We start from the raw sequence: 12,384 nt of genomic DNA, 5'->3' as shown, positions 1-12,384 counted from the left end.
TTTCTCTTCAAAATTGTCCTGAGTAAATTAAAGACTTGCCTTTTGATTACATAGGTCTTAAGTTAGTCTGTCTGATTGTTTAATTAAGAGTCAATAAGCATTTGTACAAAGCCTTTATATGTATTTTCCTGTTGTTTCGAAAACTCCATATAAAGTAATTTTTGTTGATCAAGAATGTCACTTGTTTAGAAATGATAAAATCATCCTAATTTTTCATTTTTGGAGGCATTTTGTACTTTTTTGTGGGCGACGCAGACACGCAGCAGAGCATGCGGGGAATGCTGATGAGGGGTCCATCTCACTCTCCAAATCCCTCCTGAGCACCGTTCCTGTCTGTCAGTTGTAATATGCGCCAGAGAGGGCCAGCTCGCCACCGCAGCGGTGTATGTATGTGTGTGTGTGGGTGAGGTTGCAGGAAAATCTTTTAATGTGCAGCAGAGGACTGCCCATCCTGTCCATTTCAATTAGATAAAACTGCTGACCACTTTTCCACACATGCATTACTGTCTACAGCACATACGCCTGAGTTTTTCCTTATTAGACTCCTTGTGAATCGGGAGCAGCCCAAAAAATGTTTGAAAAGATCATAGTAAATTCACTGGAAGGCCACAAGCTCCCCGCTCCACTGCATTTATGCATCCGTTTGTGACTAGATCCATTTACGCCTTTGTTTTCCTCGTCTGAGCTGGCATCTGGCTCCAAACTGTACACCTGGATAGCTCCAAGATTGCTCGCCATTTCTGTTGCACCGGTAATCCTAGGTGGTGTGAGGGACTGTAAGCTAGCATGTAAACAGACAGCTCTCGGCAAATGAACTCCTACTGCTATACATAAACTGTGTTCTATGAAACTACGTAAGTTTTGGGATTTTGACAAAAAAAAAAAAACTTTATAATCATAATTAATTTTAAAACAAAAAATAGACATAAAAATAAGGGAACTGAAACGCACAAAAAAACATTTTTAGGAATTCAAGCTGCTGCAGTTCTTACATTAATAAAACATCTTTAATAGAGCATTTTTAAAGTGTTTTAGTGAGTAATAATAGGAGTACAAATATTGCAGAAAAAATGAGCATCCAAGCATGAAGTACAGAAGCTAGAGGGGTCACGGACTGAAAGCTTCTCCTTCTGTCTCTCTGAGTTTGATGAGTTGATAGCAGGAAATGAATCTAGTGTTTTTTCAGCGTTTTCAGTCTCTGCTGATGAGGATTCCTCAAATACCCATAATGCTTTAGTACATACATTCAGCACAAACTGCTGAGTGTAATGCAGCTTCAGTCATTGTAATGATGAAGGAACGACGCAGCGTGTGACGATGGCCGCAGTGTTTCTGGGTTGAAAGGAGCGCCCGCCTCTGAGTTCTGTCTCCGTTATGTCTTTGGTGAGGCAAAGTCCCAGGCAGTGTCCTGGGCACACTTCCACATGGCACGCACCAGCCGAGTGAAGCCCATGTCCTTGGGTTTCTCCAGCCCCCGCATCAGCCGCTGCTTCATTATGGCTATGAACTCCTTATTACTAAGCTCCCCGTTCCCTGAGGACAGATGATGGGAGGAAATGGGAGGGGTTTAATGAAATCACAAAGGGACAGAAAGTAGGAGTTTGGTGTTCATTTATTTTCACCTTCAGAGATTTTATTTTTTTACATTCATTTTCATTAAAATAAATAAAGCAACTCCACACCAGATTACAGCTTCAAAGGGTGTGTCAGCATCAGATTAATTCACATAGATTATGAACAGGATATGACTTTAGATCATATGTGTGAAAAGGCAGATGAACAAATACATCTAGTGGGGCAGAGCCTCCTTACCATCACAGTCGAACAGAGCAAACACCACATTGCAGACGTGGTCAGACAGCTCCACCTTGGCCACAGTGCGAGCCACTTGCTTCATGGTAGCTGAGAGACAGAGAGAATTCCTGGTTTAAGAAGGAGAGGGCTAAACGTGAGCACTGAAATGCTCCATGCAAACAACACTGTACAAGTCAGTGTTTTGGATCAATATATAAAAAAAGCTTTTTGTTCAGTGAGGAGGAGCTGAAAGGAGAGGGAGGACCATATGTCCTCACCACATGGAGCTGAGAACAAGATTTGAGCAAGGAAAGATAAAGACACAAATGTTAGACTTACTTTGGATCAATAAAAACATACGTTTATCAGGAGGAGCTAAAAGGAGTGAGACGTCAAAGAAATAAAAAAGCAAATAAGTGGAATCATGGCGAGAATCTTATTAGAGGGTCCACTTTGTGTGTTTCAGCATGACTTCATGCCCTGACAGGAGCAACATGAAGGAGATCAAGGGAAACAAAAACGCAGCAAATAACAAAACAAACAAACAAAAAAAGCACTTTTTGGCTTAAAGCCTCAATTTCTGGACCATAAAAAGGATCCAAAGAATTTACAGAAGCCTTGCAGTTCTCCATGAATCCTTTAGGGGTCAGCATTGTGCTCTCTGACATGAAAGCTAATCATGGAACGGAGCTCCTCTGGTTGGAGCCAGCACATTGAGATGTTCCATCAGTGAACAGCCTTAAAGACAACCGATAAGCTGATCCCGATTTGACCCCACAAGGACAGCCATTATACTGTATCTGGGGTCATGCTGGCCCTTGTGTCTGCTTGGTGATGCAGTGAGCATCATGTGACAGCTGCTGCTGGAAGTCATTAGTCACTGGGTCGTCTGCGTGTAAACACCTTCACAAAAGAGTCATTAGGACAACAGCCAGAAGGTTAAAGGGGGTGTTTAGGTTTACCTTTGTCGATTGAGGCTCCAGCCATGTGGTAGAAGCTCAGAGCTGTGTCCACGTCGTTCACATTCTTCAAAAACGTGAAAAAGTTCTCCACCTCCTCAAATGTTATTCCCTGGTCAAGACAGGAAAAAAATACAGTTTGGTCATCAGTGAAAACCATGGATGGGTACCGAAACTCAAGTTAGTGTTGACACATATGGAACTACCGATGGCGTATAAAACAAGCAGATGTTGGTGCTTTGCTTCTGACATGTCAATCACCTGTTGTCTATTCAATATTGGCACAAAAGTAACCAAAATGAATATGTGGTTACATTGATGTAAGCTAGTCATGAATATTCATCATATTTATGCAATGACAATGATTTTAAAAGAAAGTTATAATTATTTTTTAAGATTTTTTAATGGATAAATGAATCATATGATTCAAAAAGAGGACTATTTTTTACTGAACTGTTTAAGCTACTTCACAAAAGCTGTTCTGTTTAAGTGTTAAATGATAGCAGAAGGTAAAATAAAATCAGGAGAAACATGGATCCATTTATTGAGTTTTTTTATTTTTAAAATGTGTTACAAAAGTGTCAGATCTGAATATTCAAAATTAAATGACTGAATCAGATCAGGGCCAAAAGTACTGGTTGGGCATTGAATAAAATCCAGATGGTTTCTATCCCTCGTGAAAACCCATCATGATGTCAAGAAAATGGCTGAACTGCATCGTGTCATTCTGACAGGAAATAAAAGACTGGAGGAAATCTGCAGAGGCTTTCGACACACATGAGTAAAAAAGTGTCATGAATGATCAGAGGGGGGAAAACACTCGCACAGGTACGCCTAACAACACCGTCGCTATCACACATTTCACTGAGCTCACTTCAAATTAAGAAGCAGCAGCTGGTTACTGTCAGAAGTTCATGTTTACAGGAGCAACCGAAGCTGAGAGACGAGCAGAAGAAGAGAAAAGCAGTGATGTGAGTGATGCTTTTTGCAGTATCACACTCCAGCTTTCATCTTTTTCCTAAACTGAACTGCTGCAGAGCACAGTTTCATTTCAGCGTTGAACCATCAAACAAGTTCATCACAGCTCAGTTGACATCTGCGGCTCTTTAATGTAAAATCAATTATGATGTGACGGTTACAGATTTGAAATTCAAACCAATCAAACTGGAGATGTTTTCTAACTCTGCTGGGGCTGGGATGTCTTTGGGAGTTACTTCAGTCCGCTGAGTGATTGGGCTCATTACTGTAAAGCAGATCCGTCAGGAGACCAAGGCGCCTCAAAGAACTGGCAGTCAAATGAGGAAGGCAAATTTAGATGCAGACAATCTTCAGCTTTTTGTGTCCTTTTTAAAGCAGAGAGGAGTAGGACGAAGGCTGTTAGACGGACTAAACTCTTTCCAGATCAGTTTAATGTGAACTGAAAGAAAACTCATTAAAGACAAGTTTAATCAAGGAGTCCAGCTACTTTTTTTAACTCACTGCCTTTATATTTTACATTGATATACCACCTAATAGGTTGTTGCATTTCACTTCATTGGAAGCCTGGTTGTGATAAACAAGCTGAAGTACCTGTGCGTCCTTAAACATTTTCTTCAAGCCCTTCTGCATCTGCTTGAGTTTGCGAGACTGGACGCCGCTGTAGGCCAGCAGCATGCCGCCAAACTGTCTCTCTGAGATCCTCCCATCCACGGGGTCGTTCCTCTCAAACTGCAGAGACAAGATGATGAGACAGAAGGCTGAGTGGTGGCTCGTGACGGGATTCAGGAACTACATCCGACATGCTTCAAGCTGAGTCCTGTTTGAAGCTTTTAATTCGTCTGTAACAGCAAATCTGGGAGGAAAACCGTTTAAATGCGTTCAGGAAACACTGAGCAGTTAATGCTGGAAATGATGGTTCAGATCAACGGTTACTTGCTAAAAATATGACAATTTATGTTAACAATTCCTTTAGTCTGAAACTGAACTGGAGAACACCAAAAATACCTTTAAAAGAGATAAGGTAGCAGATGTGATATACATGTATGTATGTATGTATGCACTAGGATATTGGAGTATAAATTTGTGATGTCCAAGATCACTGTTTTACAATCTTTGTAAATATAGAAAATTATAGTAAAAATACACTTCAGACAATGTAAATATGTCTAAAATTTAAGATTAATGTTTGAGTGTTTAGTATATACCCTACTGTCACCAGAAGTAAAGAAATCTTTTATTTTTCTTTCTTTTTCTTTCTTTTTCTTAGTTTTACAGATCAAACGGTGCCCTTTTTGCCGTCTTTACTCCATCTTTACCTCTAGTTTGAGCACATCATGCTGCAGCTTTCTCTGAAACTCCAGGAAGCTGCCGATGGTGAGTTTTCCCTTCAAGTCTGCTCCAAAGAAGTATGTGGTGAGAGCAGAGCTGCAGCCGGCGGTCTTCAGCGTGTTTCCGGTGGTGGAGCGGTCACGGTGTCGCATACCCATACTGGTCTGGGATCGAATGATGCTCTGGACCTGCAGAAGAAGGAGGCGTTTCAAATGAATTATATCTACATTTTAAAAATATCTAAAACTGTGTACGTTACTCTTGGAATATTGTGGTTTTGTGAAATGACTTTACATTTTCTAGGTGGTTTGTGCTGTTTGTATCCTTCTAACCTGTTCAAACTCTTCCAGGTCCACCTCTCCATCGCCGTTCAGGTCAAACATCTTAAAGGCAATCTCAAAGTTCCTCTGGGGAGCTGAACATCACAGAACACAAACCGCGCAGACAGAAACATTCTTGAATCAATCAATCACAAAAAGAAAACCTGCTGCACTGAATCGACCCTAAAGCAGCTTAAGAATTCAACACTGAGCCGGTCATTACGCGTTTACTGCGCTCCAATTTCAGACCTCTCTCTGCGGGGAATAAGCTAAAGCCTCAAACAGGCTCAATAATGATGCCCGAGACAAAAACAACAATAACTACAAAGTGAAGCCCACACTACCGCTGCCACGCTTCACAGGATCAAAGAAAGTCTGACAGGATTTATTTTTACCGGACATTCAAATGTACTTTTTTTTTACAAAAAAGGGATGTTTTTAAATATCTTTTTGCTTACAGGCAATGTCATATTCAATAAAAAATGAATAAGACCATTTTCACACCATGTATTCATGTATAGGACATCAAAAAACGATGCAAAAAGATATCAAAGATAAATCAAATGAATACAAATGTTTGCTGGGTTGTGTCAAAATAAAATTCCTTCACATTTACCTCATAAAACTTCTTATGGACCTTTAATTTTCTTGAAACCTTCATTTGCTGCCAAACTAAAGGCTGGAGTACCTAGCAGTATTTTTTTTTGGATTGAGAGATATTTCTATTATGAAAGTGATCAGAAGTTGGCAGGACTGAAGATTGGATTTCCTGTGTCAGGCAGCATTCATTTTCACTGTTTAGCATTAAGCTTCATTCTTCTTATTTGTTTTTAACAAAGCAGCTCTTGGCTGCCAAAGATTTAACAAGACCTCTGAGGCTGCCCTTGATACGGCCCGGAGCTGAAGGATGACGGCACCTTCTAACCTGGATGCCAGATGGTTTGTTTTACACAGCCATCAGGGAAGTCTTTGCAAAAATCTGTTTGGAAATGAATGGCAGCAGAAAAAAACAGGAACTTGGCAGGTTGAGTGAATGAACCATCTGTCTGTTCACACCAATCCAGGTTTTTTAAATAAAACATTCTAACAGAATAGAGCCAGTTTCTAAAACCAGAATTATCCAAAAGGCTGAACTGAAAAAACTCAGCAAAAAATAAGGTTTGCAAAAAGCTGTTGATATTTTTGATCAAAACGTAACTTCATAATCTAAAAACAAACATACAAGCGTAAAATTATATCTGAAAAATAGATTAAAAAGTGTTTGTTTGTGGATGCTTTAAAGACCCAGTCAAATTAAAATCATGTTTTTGGTGTTCTTAAACATGTTCTAGTAGCATTTTTCTTATGATGAAGGAAATATATTAAGAAAATTAAGATTAAAACGGTGTTCTGGGTATTACTTTATGTATATTGTGGTGAATCAGATGCAGACAAAAAAAGTTCCATTTGAAAAGCTTGAATTTGTTATGCACAAACTACAAGGCCAAGAGCTCTCTGCTCCGCTCCGTTCTGATGTATCCACTTGTAGACTAGATCCATGTACGTCTTTGTTTTCCCCGTCTTAGCCGGTATCTAAAGTATAAAACTGTACGGCTGCATTGCTCCAAAACGGCTCGCTATATTTGTTGCACTGCTAACAATAGCCAAGTGTTGGGGGGCTGTAAGCTAGCAGGAGAGGGTGCAAATAAAGCGTTGATGGGAAATCTGTGTAGGCTTACTCCATGTCAACAGTCCCGCCCACAACTCAGAAAATTTCTAATGAATAACTGTCGCTCTACAGAAACTATGTTCTAGAAAAAACACTATTTTCTATCTCCTTAAAAAACATGGAAAACAATAAAAGAATAAAACTAACAAGTAATGCACTTTTTAAAAAAATACAAAAATGTGGGCTCAAAACAACCTCAATAATCCAGCTATTAACTTAAAAAAAATCTTTTTAGTTTATGGTGATCGAAATAAGATGAAGACATGTTTTTAATTCTTATACAAGACTTATAGAAAGTTGGTTAAAAGCAAATATGTTTAAGTTTCTTACTGGACAGCACGGTGGTGAGGAAGATGTAGTCGGAGAAGGAGATGAGGCCGCACTCTCCCAGGGAGTAAAATATACTGTCCTCGTCTGCAAACTTCTCCCTCTCCTGGGCAATTTTCTGCTCATTCAGACCAAAACAACAACAAAATTATTGCATTAGAGATGCTCATTATTTATGGACCCAGAACAGACAGTCTCAACTTGTCTTAAGGTGTGCGTCTCAGATTTAAGGAATTAGTAGATTGTGGTCAACCGTGATACAGTCATTAAATGCAAAGTGAATAGATTAGTTATGACAGTAACAGTCATGCAGTACTGCATGCACATGACACCATGACGGCAGGGATTTGATGGAAATTGTTTGTTTGTCATTAGTTCAGCTAGAAAACACCTTTTTTTTTTACCAGAGGTTGTATTGACAGCGTGAAACTGACAAACAGAACAGAAAACATCACAGCAGACTGTAGGACACACACCGTTACTTCAGTGTGGCTGAAACACAACCTAATTCCTTGAAATTCAAGCACATTTTCCTGCCTGTACACACAAACACTAACAGGTGAAAATTCACAGCGCTACACAAAAGTGTCGCTTATTAAACATGCAGAGAACACAGAAAAGGACAAACTGGAAAGACAGCGTCCCGCTGGGAGGACGCTCCACCAAACAGATGGACAGAGCATGCCCAGAGGTAGAGGGGGGGGACCTGGTCAGAGTTACCTCTGTCTGTAAAGAGGTCCATTTCAGAGGAGGAGGAGGGAGGAGAAAAAACTGTTAGAGAACATCAGGCCCTCTGCCATCTTAAGCAGGGCCTTAAATGACAAAAACGGATGCACAAAACAAACAGAAACGCTCCCAAACAAACTGGAAGAGGTCGCTCAAATTTAAGACTTCATTTGTCTCTTTCACTCCAAACACTGCGGCAGCAGTTACTACAGAAAACAGATTTTCAAATATATGGATTAAAAAAATGGCAATGTCTTACTTTATGACTAATAATGTTTTGAGGAATAGATTGAAAATCCTGTGAAGGACACAAATGAAAGCAAAAACATAGAGGCACATCTTCCATAAATTCATAAAACAACTTGTACACGTTTCCCATAGAACAGACTCTCTTCTCATCACACAGAGTCCACGATCTTACAAGCCAAAGATCAGAACATGAAAAGAAACGGTTTGTGCTGAAACATTAATTGAATGTTTAGTAAAGCGACGGAAAAGTCATATTTAGACCCTGAAGTGTGGATGTTTTAAGAGTTAAATGGCTTTTGTGTCTTTGCATGCACAGAAGTGCAGATTAAAGAAGAGAAGCAGGTGTGTTTATTTCATTAACTGTATAAGAGAACTGGAGAGACTGTGACCTCACCCATAGAAAATGGTTTACTTCCTGCTCCAACAAATTAAGTCAATTCAGTCTGCATTGTCAACATTGACAACATCAATAAGCAGGGATTGGTCCAGGTCCATCTGAGCCATCATTTCTATGGTAACCACTCTAGCCAACCAGGAGTGAGCTTGTTGGAAGTCCACACCCCTACAACTAGAACACAGGCTACACAATGTGTCAAACGTTTTTAGTACTTCATGTTGGGGCCAGAAGGCTCCACCTACTTTTATTAAGGCATCTGAATGGTCAGTTTATAACTACAAAAAAATATGATTAAAAAAATGAGGACACAAAAAAAAAAAAAAATGCATAGCAAATTGTTAATTGACTGTTAATTCCTCTATAGGAGTCCAAAGGATTTTGGTGTCTTGGAGCCAGTGGGTACTTCCTGTCTGGAACGCCAGGGGGAAGAGGTCACCTTTTCCAGTTCTCATTTATACAGTCAATGGTTTATATCCAAGACTAGCGAAAGGAAAAAGTACTGAGACCAAACAATCTAAGGATAACCAAAACCAGCTAAGAAAACTGAAATGTGCTAAACTTTCTTATCTGAATGAACAAGAATGTACTCTTGCCCTCCATACATGTACTTATACACTTTCAAAGACATAAAGACACCAGTTCTTCTGTTAATGACAGGAGCTGACGCACAGGCCCCATTAAAAATAACGACTTCATTAATTTTATGCCCAAATCAGGAGGAGGAGTACATATTTACCAATATCTTGGAATCAAACTGATCCAAATAGAACAGCCAGAGGAGGAACTAGACAACAAAGTCCCCTTATTTCACTACATATACTATCTGGATGAAGGAAATCAAATATTCACTTCCAACATCTGTTGATTAAAAAAGGATTTTATTCTTTAAACTCAGGATTATAATAGTTATAGATTCTGAAAATACCTGATAATAGATTTGTTTGTACAGAAACCAAGAGCCATCATATTGACATCTGCAAAATAATGCAAGTGTTTGTTCTCCAAGCTGCTCTGGGTGATATTTATTGCCCTTTTCCCATAAACTCTGTAGCTCATTCTCCTGTACCATGGATTGGTGTCTTAGAAATAGAATATTAGCTTTGGTGAATCTTCCACTGTCAGGAAACACACAAATATGGTCAAAATGTAAAATGGTAAATGGCGTATACTTGTATAGCGCTTTCTACCCTCCTTCAAGGGCCCAAAGCGCTTCACAGTCACAGACCCATTCACCCATTCACACACACATTCACACACTGGTGGTGGCTCCGCTGCCGAACACTGGCGCCAACCTCCCACCAGAGGCAATTCGGGGTTCAGTGTCTTGCCCAAGGACACTTCGACACATGGGCGGGCAAGGCGGAGTCGAACCCGCTCACTTCTGATCAGGAGTCGACCGCCCTACCGCTGCACCACGGCCGCCCGTAGATTATATTTAAGTTGAATAATTCCACAAACTTTAACAATCACTGAAGCTTACAAGGCGTTCTCATCTGCATATTTTAATCAGTACTGGAACATCCCCTGTGGTTATGTTATACTTAAATATCCTGCTGCTCTAATTACGTTAAATGGTGACACCTGAATTTGTGATCTTCCCCAAAACACTGATTGTAAAATGAATAAAAAGTTAATTAGTGAAAAAACATCTTTGCTGGCTGATCTCAAATTCAGAAGAAAATCTTTCCCTCGAGGATAATCTCCACTGTGTTTTCAAATGTCACCTATGTTGAGGTCATGACCATCAGCTGCATCACGATAACAAACTGAGCAGAAAGCTGGAGTTGACAGAGCTGTCGGCCCAGAAAACACAAGCGGAGTTAGAGGTCAGGCCAGGGCTAATCACCGCTCTGCACTCGGTTAAAGAGCAGCAGAACCTTAGGACATTTTTCAGGCAAAAGAAGAAATAAATACATGAAGCTCACAATGGAAAAGTCCAGCCCAGCCTTACATGTAGATGATACATCTATTTCTATAGTAACTATAAAAGGGTTAAATGCTTTCACGCCAATATGATAACCTAAAGAAATCTGTTCAGTCTTCAAGCTTCTCTTTTCCTCAACGATTAAACTGTTTTTAAATTCTAATTAAACAAAATGTCAGTAAATAACAACCACTTTGCTATACACAGCAGTTCAATCAAGTGTGAACACAAATTATCCACTTTCTCAAATATACAGACATGATAAACTCAACCAGAGAATCACATAGAGATAGAAAGGAAAATTTACTGACTTCTATTGTGTTATTTCTGGTGACAAACAGGTTAGCCTCCATTTAAACAGTGGTGCAGACGCTGATCTATTTTCATGACGATTTTCCTAGATTGGTCTAAAACTAGAACATGTGTTCTAGGAATGCTATAATTCTTGGTTTAAACCTGAATGGTATGTTATTGCATTGAACCGAACCATGGGGAAAGTGAATCGTGGTAGCCCTACTGCACACCAGTATGTTTACAGTAAAGTGTCAAACACATGTTGGGCTTAATTTAAGAAGGACTTATTATTTTATTACATTTATTACATTACACCGGGCTCACACTCCATCTGGTCAGGCACTTAGTATTCATTTTATTGGCTTCAAATTTTTGCCGGAGCAGAACCGGAGTATTTTTTTTTGTTAAGTTGGGGCTATTAATGGTCTAAACCGGAAAATTGTGTGAGCAAGTGTGAAGTGCATTCGATACATTTTTTTAAAATAAAATGTATATTACGCTGTACTCACCATTTTCACCCTGTTGTAAGTATTACATCATTGAGACGACCAACCCCAGTCTCCCCTACTTGCTGCACAGTACGCCTAACACAGTCAAATATGTAAATGTAAGCCTATATAAGACTAAAGTTTTGATAAAAGTTCAAAATTAAAAATGATTTATTTTCTGACTTTTTAACATTTTGTTGTTATTTTCAAATACACAGATCATATATCAAAACAAAACAAAACAGCGACCCAATAACAGATAAAATATGCTGACTAATGTCAGACAGACTGTTTAGAGATGACAGAACAACCATAATAATAATAAAAAACAATAAATGCAGAATCTCAGTAGCTGCTTCAGTTAACCATGAAAACTAATCTGAGGCTACAATTCACATACTCAGCAGAAGATTGGATTTGTGCCGCAGATATCTGACACCTAACTACTAAATGAGCACAGACTAAACACAGTGATGCTGCTGACTCACCACAGTGTATCCACTTACTATTAGCTACCTCTGTCAGGAAAATGCTGCATCACCCAAAGCTCAGATCTTCTCAAACTGGCCTCTTGAACATGTGAATGAGTGTATTGTACTCTAATGGCCTGCCCAGCGCTCAGATCTCAGACCAACAGCACACCTTTGGGATCTGGGGGAGCAGGAGGTTTACATCATGATGTGCAGCCAGCAAATCTGCAGTAACTGCATGATGCAATGATGTCAATATGGATCAAAATCTCCAGGGAATATCTCCAACACCCTGTTGAATCTCTGCCATAATAATAATAAATGAAGACGGCTCTAAAGGCAAAAGGCGGCAACAACGTACGTGCAAGGCAGTCCTAATGAAGTGACAGGAGTATTTACATAATCTAATCACCCAACACTG

The 12,384-nt window shown here is 39.6% G+C and overlaps 1 protein-coding gene across 4 annotated transcripts in view; it reads right to left on the bottom strand.

Moving 5' to 3' along the window:
* Nucleotides 1-988: 988 nt before the first annotated feature.
* Nucleotides 989-12,384, bottom strand: part of micu1 (mitochondrial calcium uptake 1) — a 28,934-nt gene continuing 17,538 nt past the window's right edge. For 2 of the 4 annotated variants that reach the window (XM_024296959.2, XM_024296961.2), the window contains 8 exons: nucleotides 8,136-8,141; nucleotides 7,419-7,533; nucleotides 5,393-5,475; nucleotides 5,048-5,248; nucleotides 4,323-4,460; nucleotides 2,757-2,865; nucleotides 1,813-1,902; nucleotides 989-1,533 (listed from right to left, as the gene is read on the bottom strand). In XM_024296959.2, coding sequence (XP_024152727.1) covers nucleotides 1,373-1,533; nucleotides 1,813-1,902; nucleotides 2,757-2,865; nucleotides 4,323-4,460; nucleotides 5,048-5,248; nucleotides 5,393-5,475; nucleotides 7,419-7,533; nucleotides 8,136-8,141 — 903 coding nt within the window. In that variant the 3' untranslated portion in view covers nucleotides 989-1,372. The remainder of the gene's footprint in view (nucleotides 1,534-1,812; nucleotides 1,903-2,756; nucleotides 2,866-4,322; nucleotides 4,461-5,047; nucleotides 5,249-5,392; nucleotides 5,476-7,418; nucleotides 7,534-8,135; nucleotides 8,142-12,384) is intronic. The other 2 variants (XM_024296960.2, XM_024296962.2) reach the window with 1 other exon arrangement.

This window comes from Oryzias melastigma, linkage group LG15 (assembly GCF_002922805.2).
Source record: "Oryzias melastigma strain HK-1 linkage group LG15, ASM292280v2, whole genome shotgun sequence".
NCBI classification, from domain to species: Eukaryota; Metazoa; Chordata; class Actinopteri; order Beloniformes; family Adrianichthyidae; genus Oryzias; species Oryzias melastigma.
This window is presented reverse-complemented; position numbering and strand designations above follow the sequence as displayed.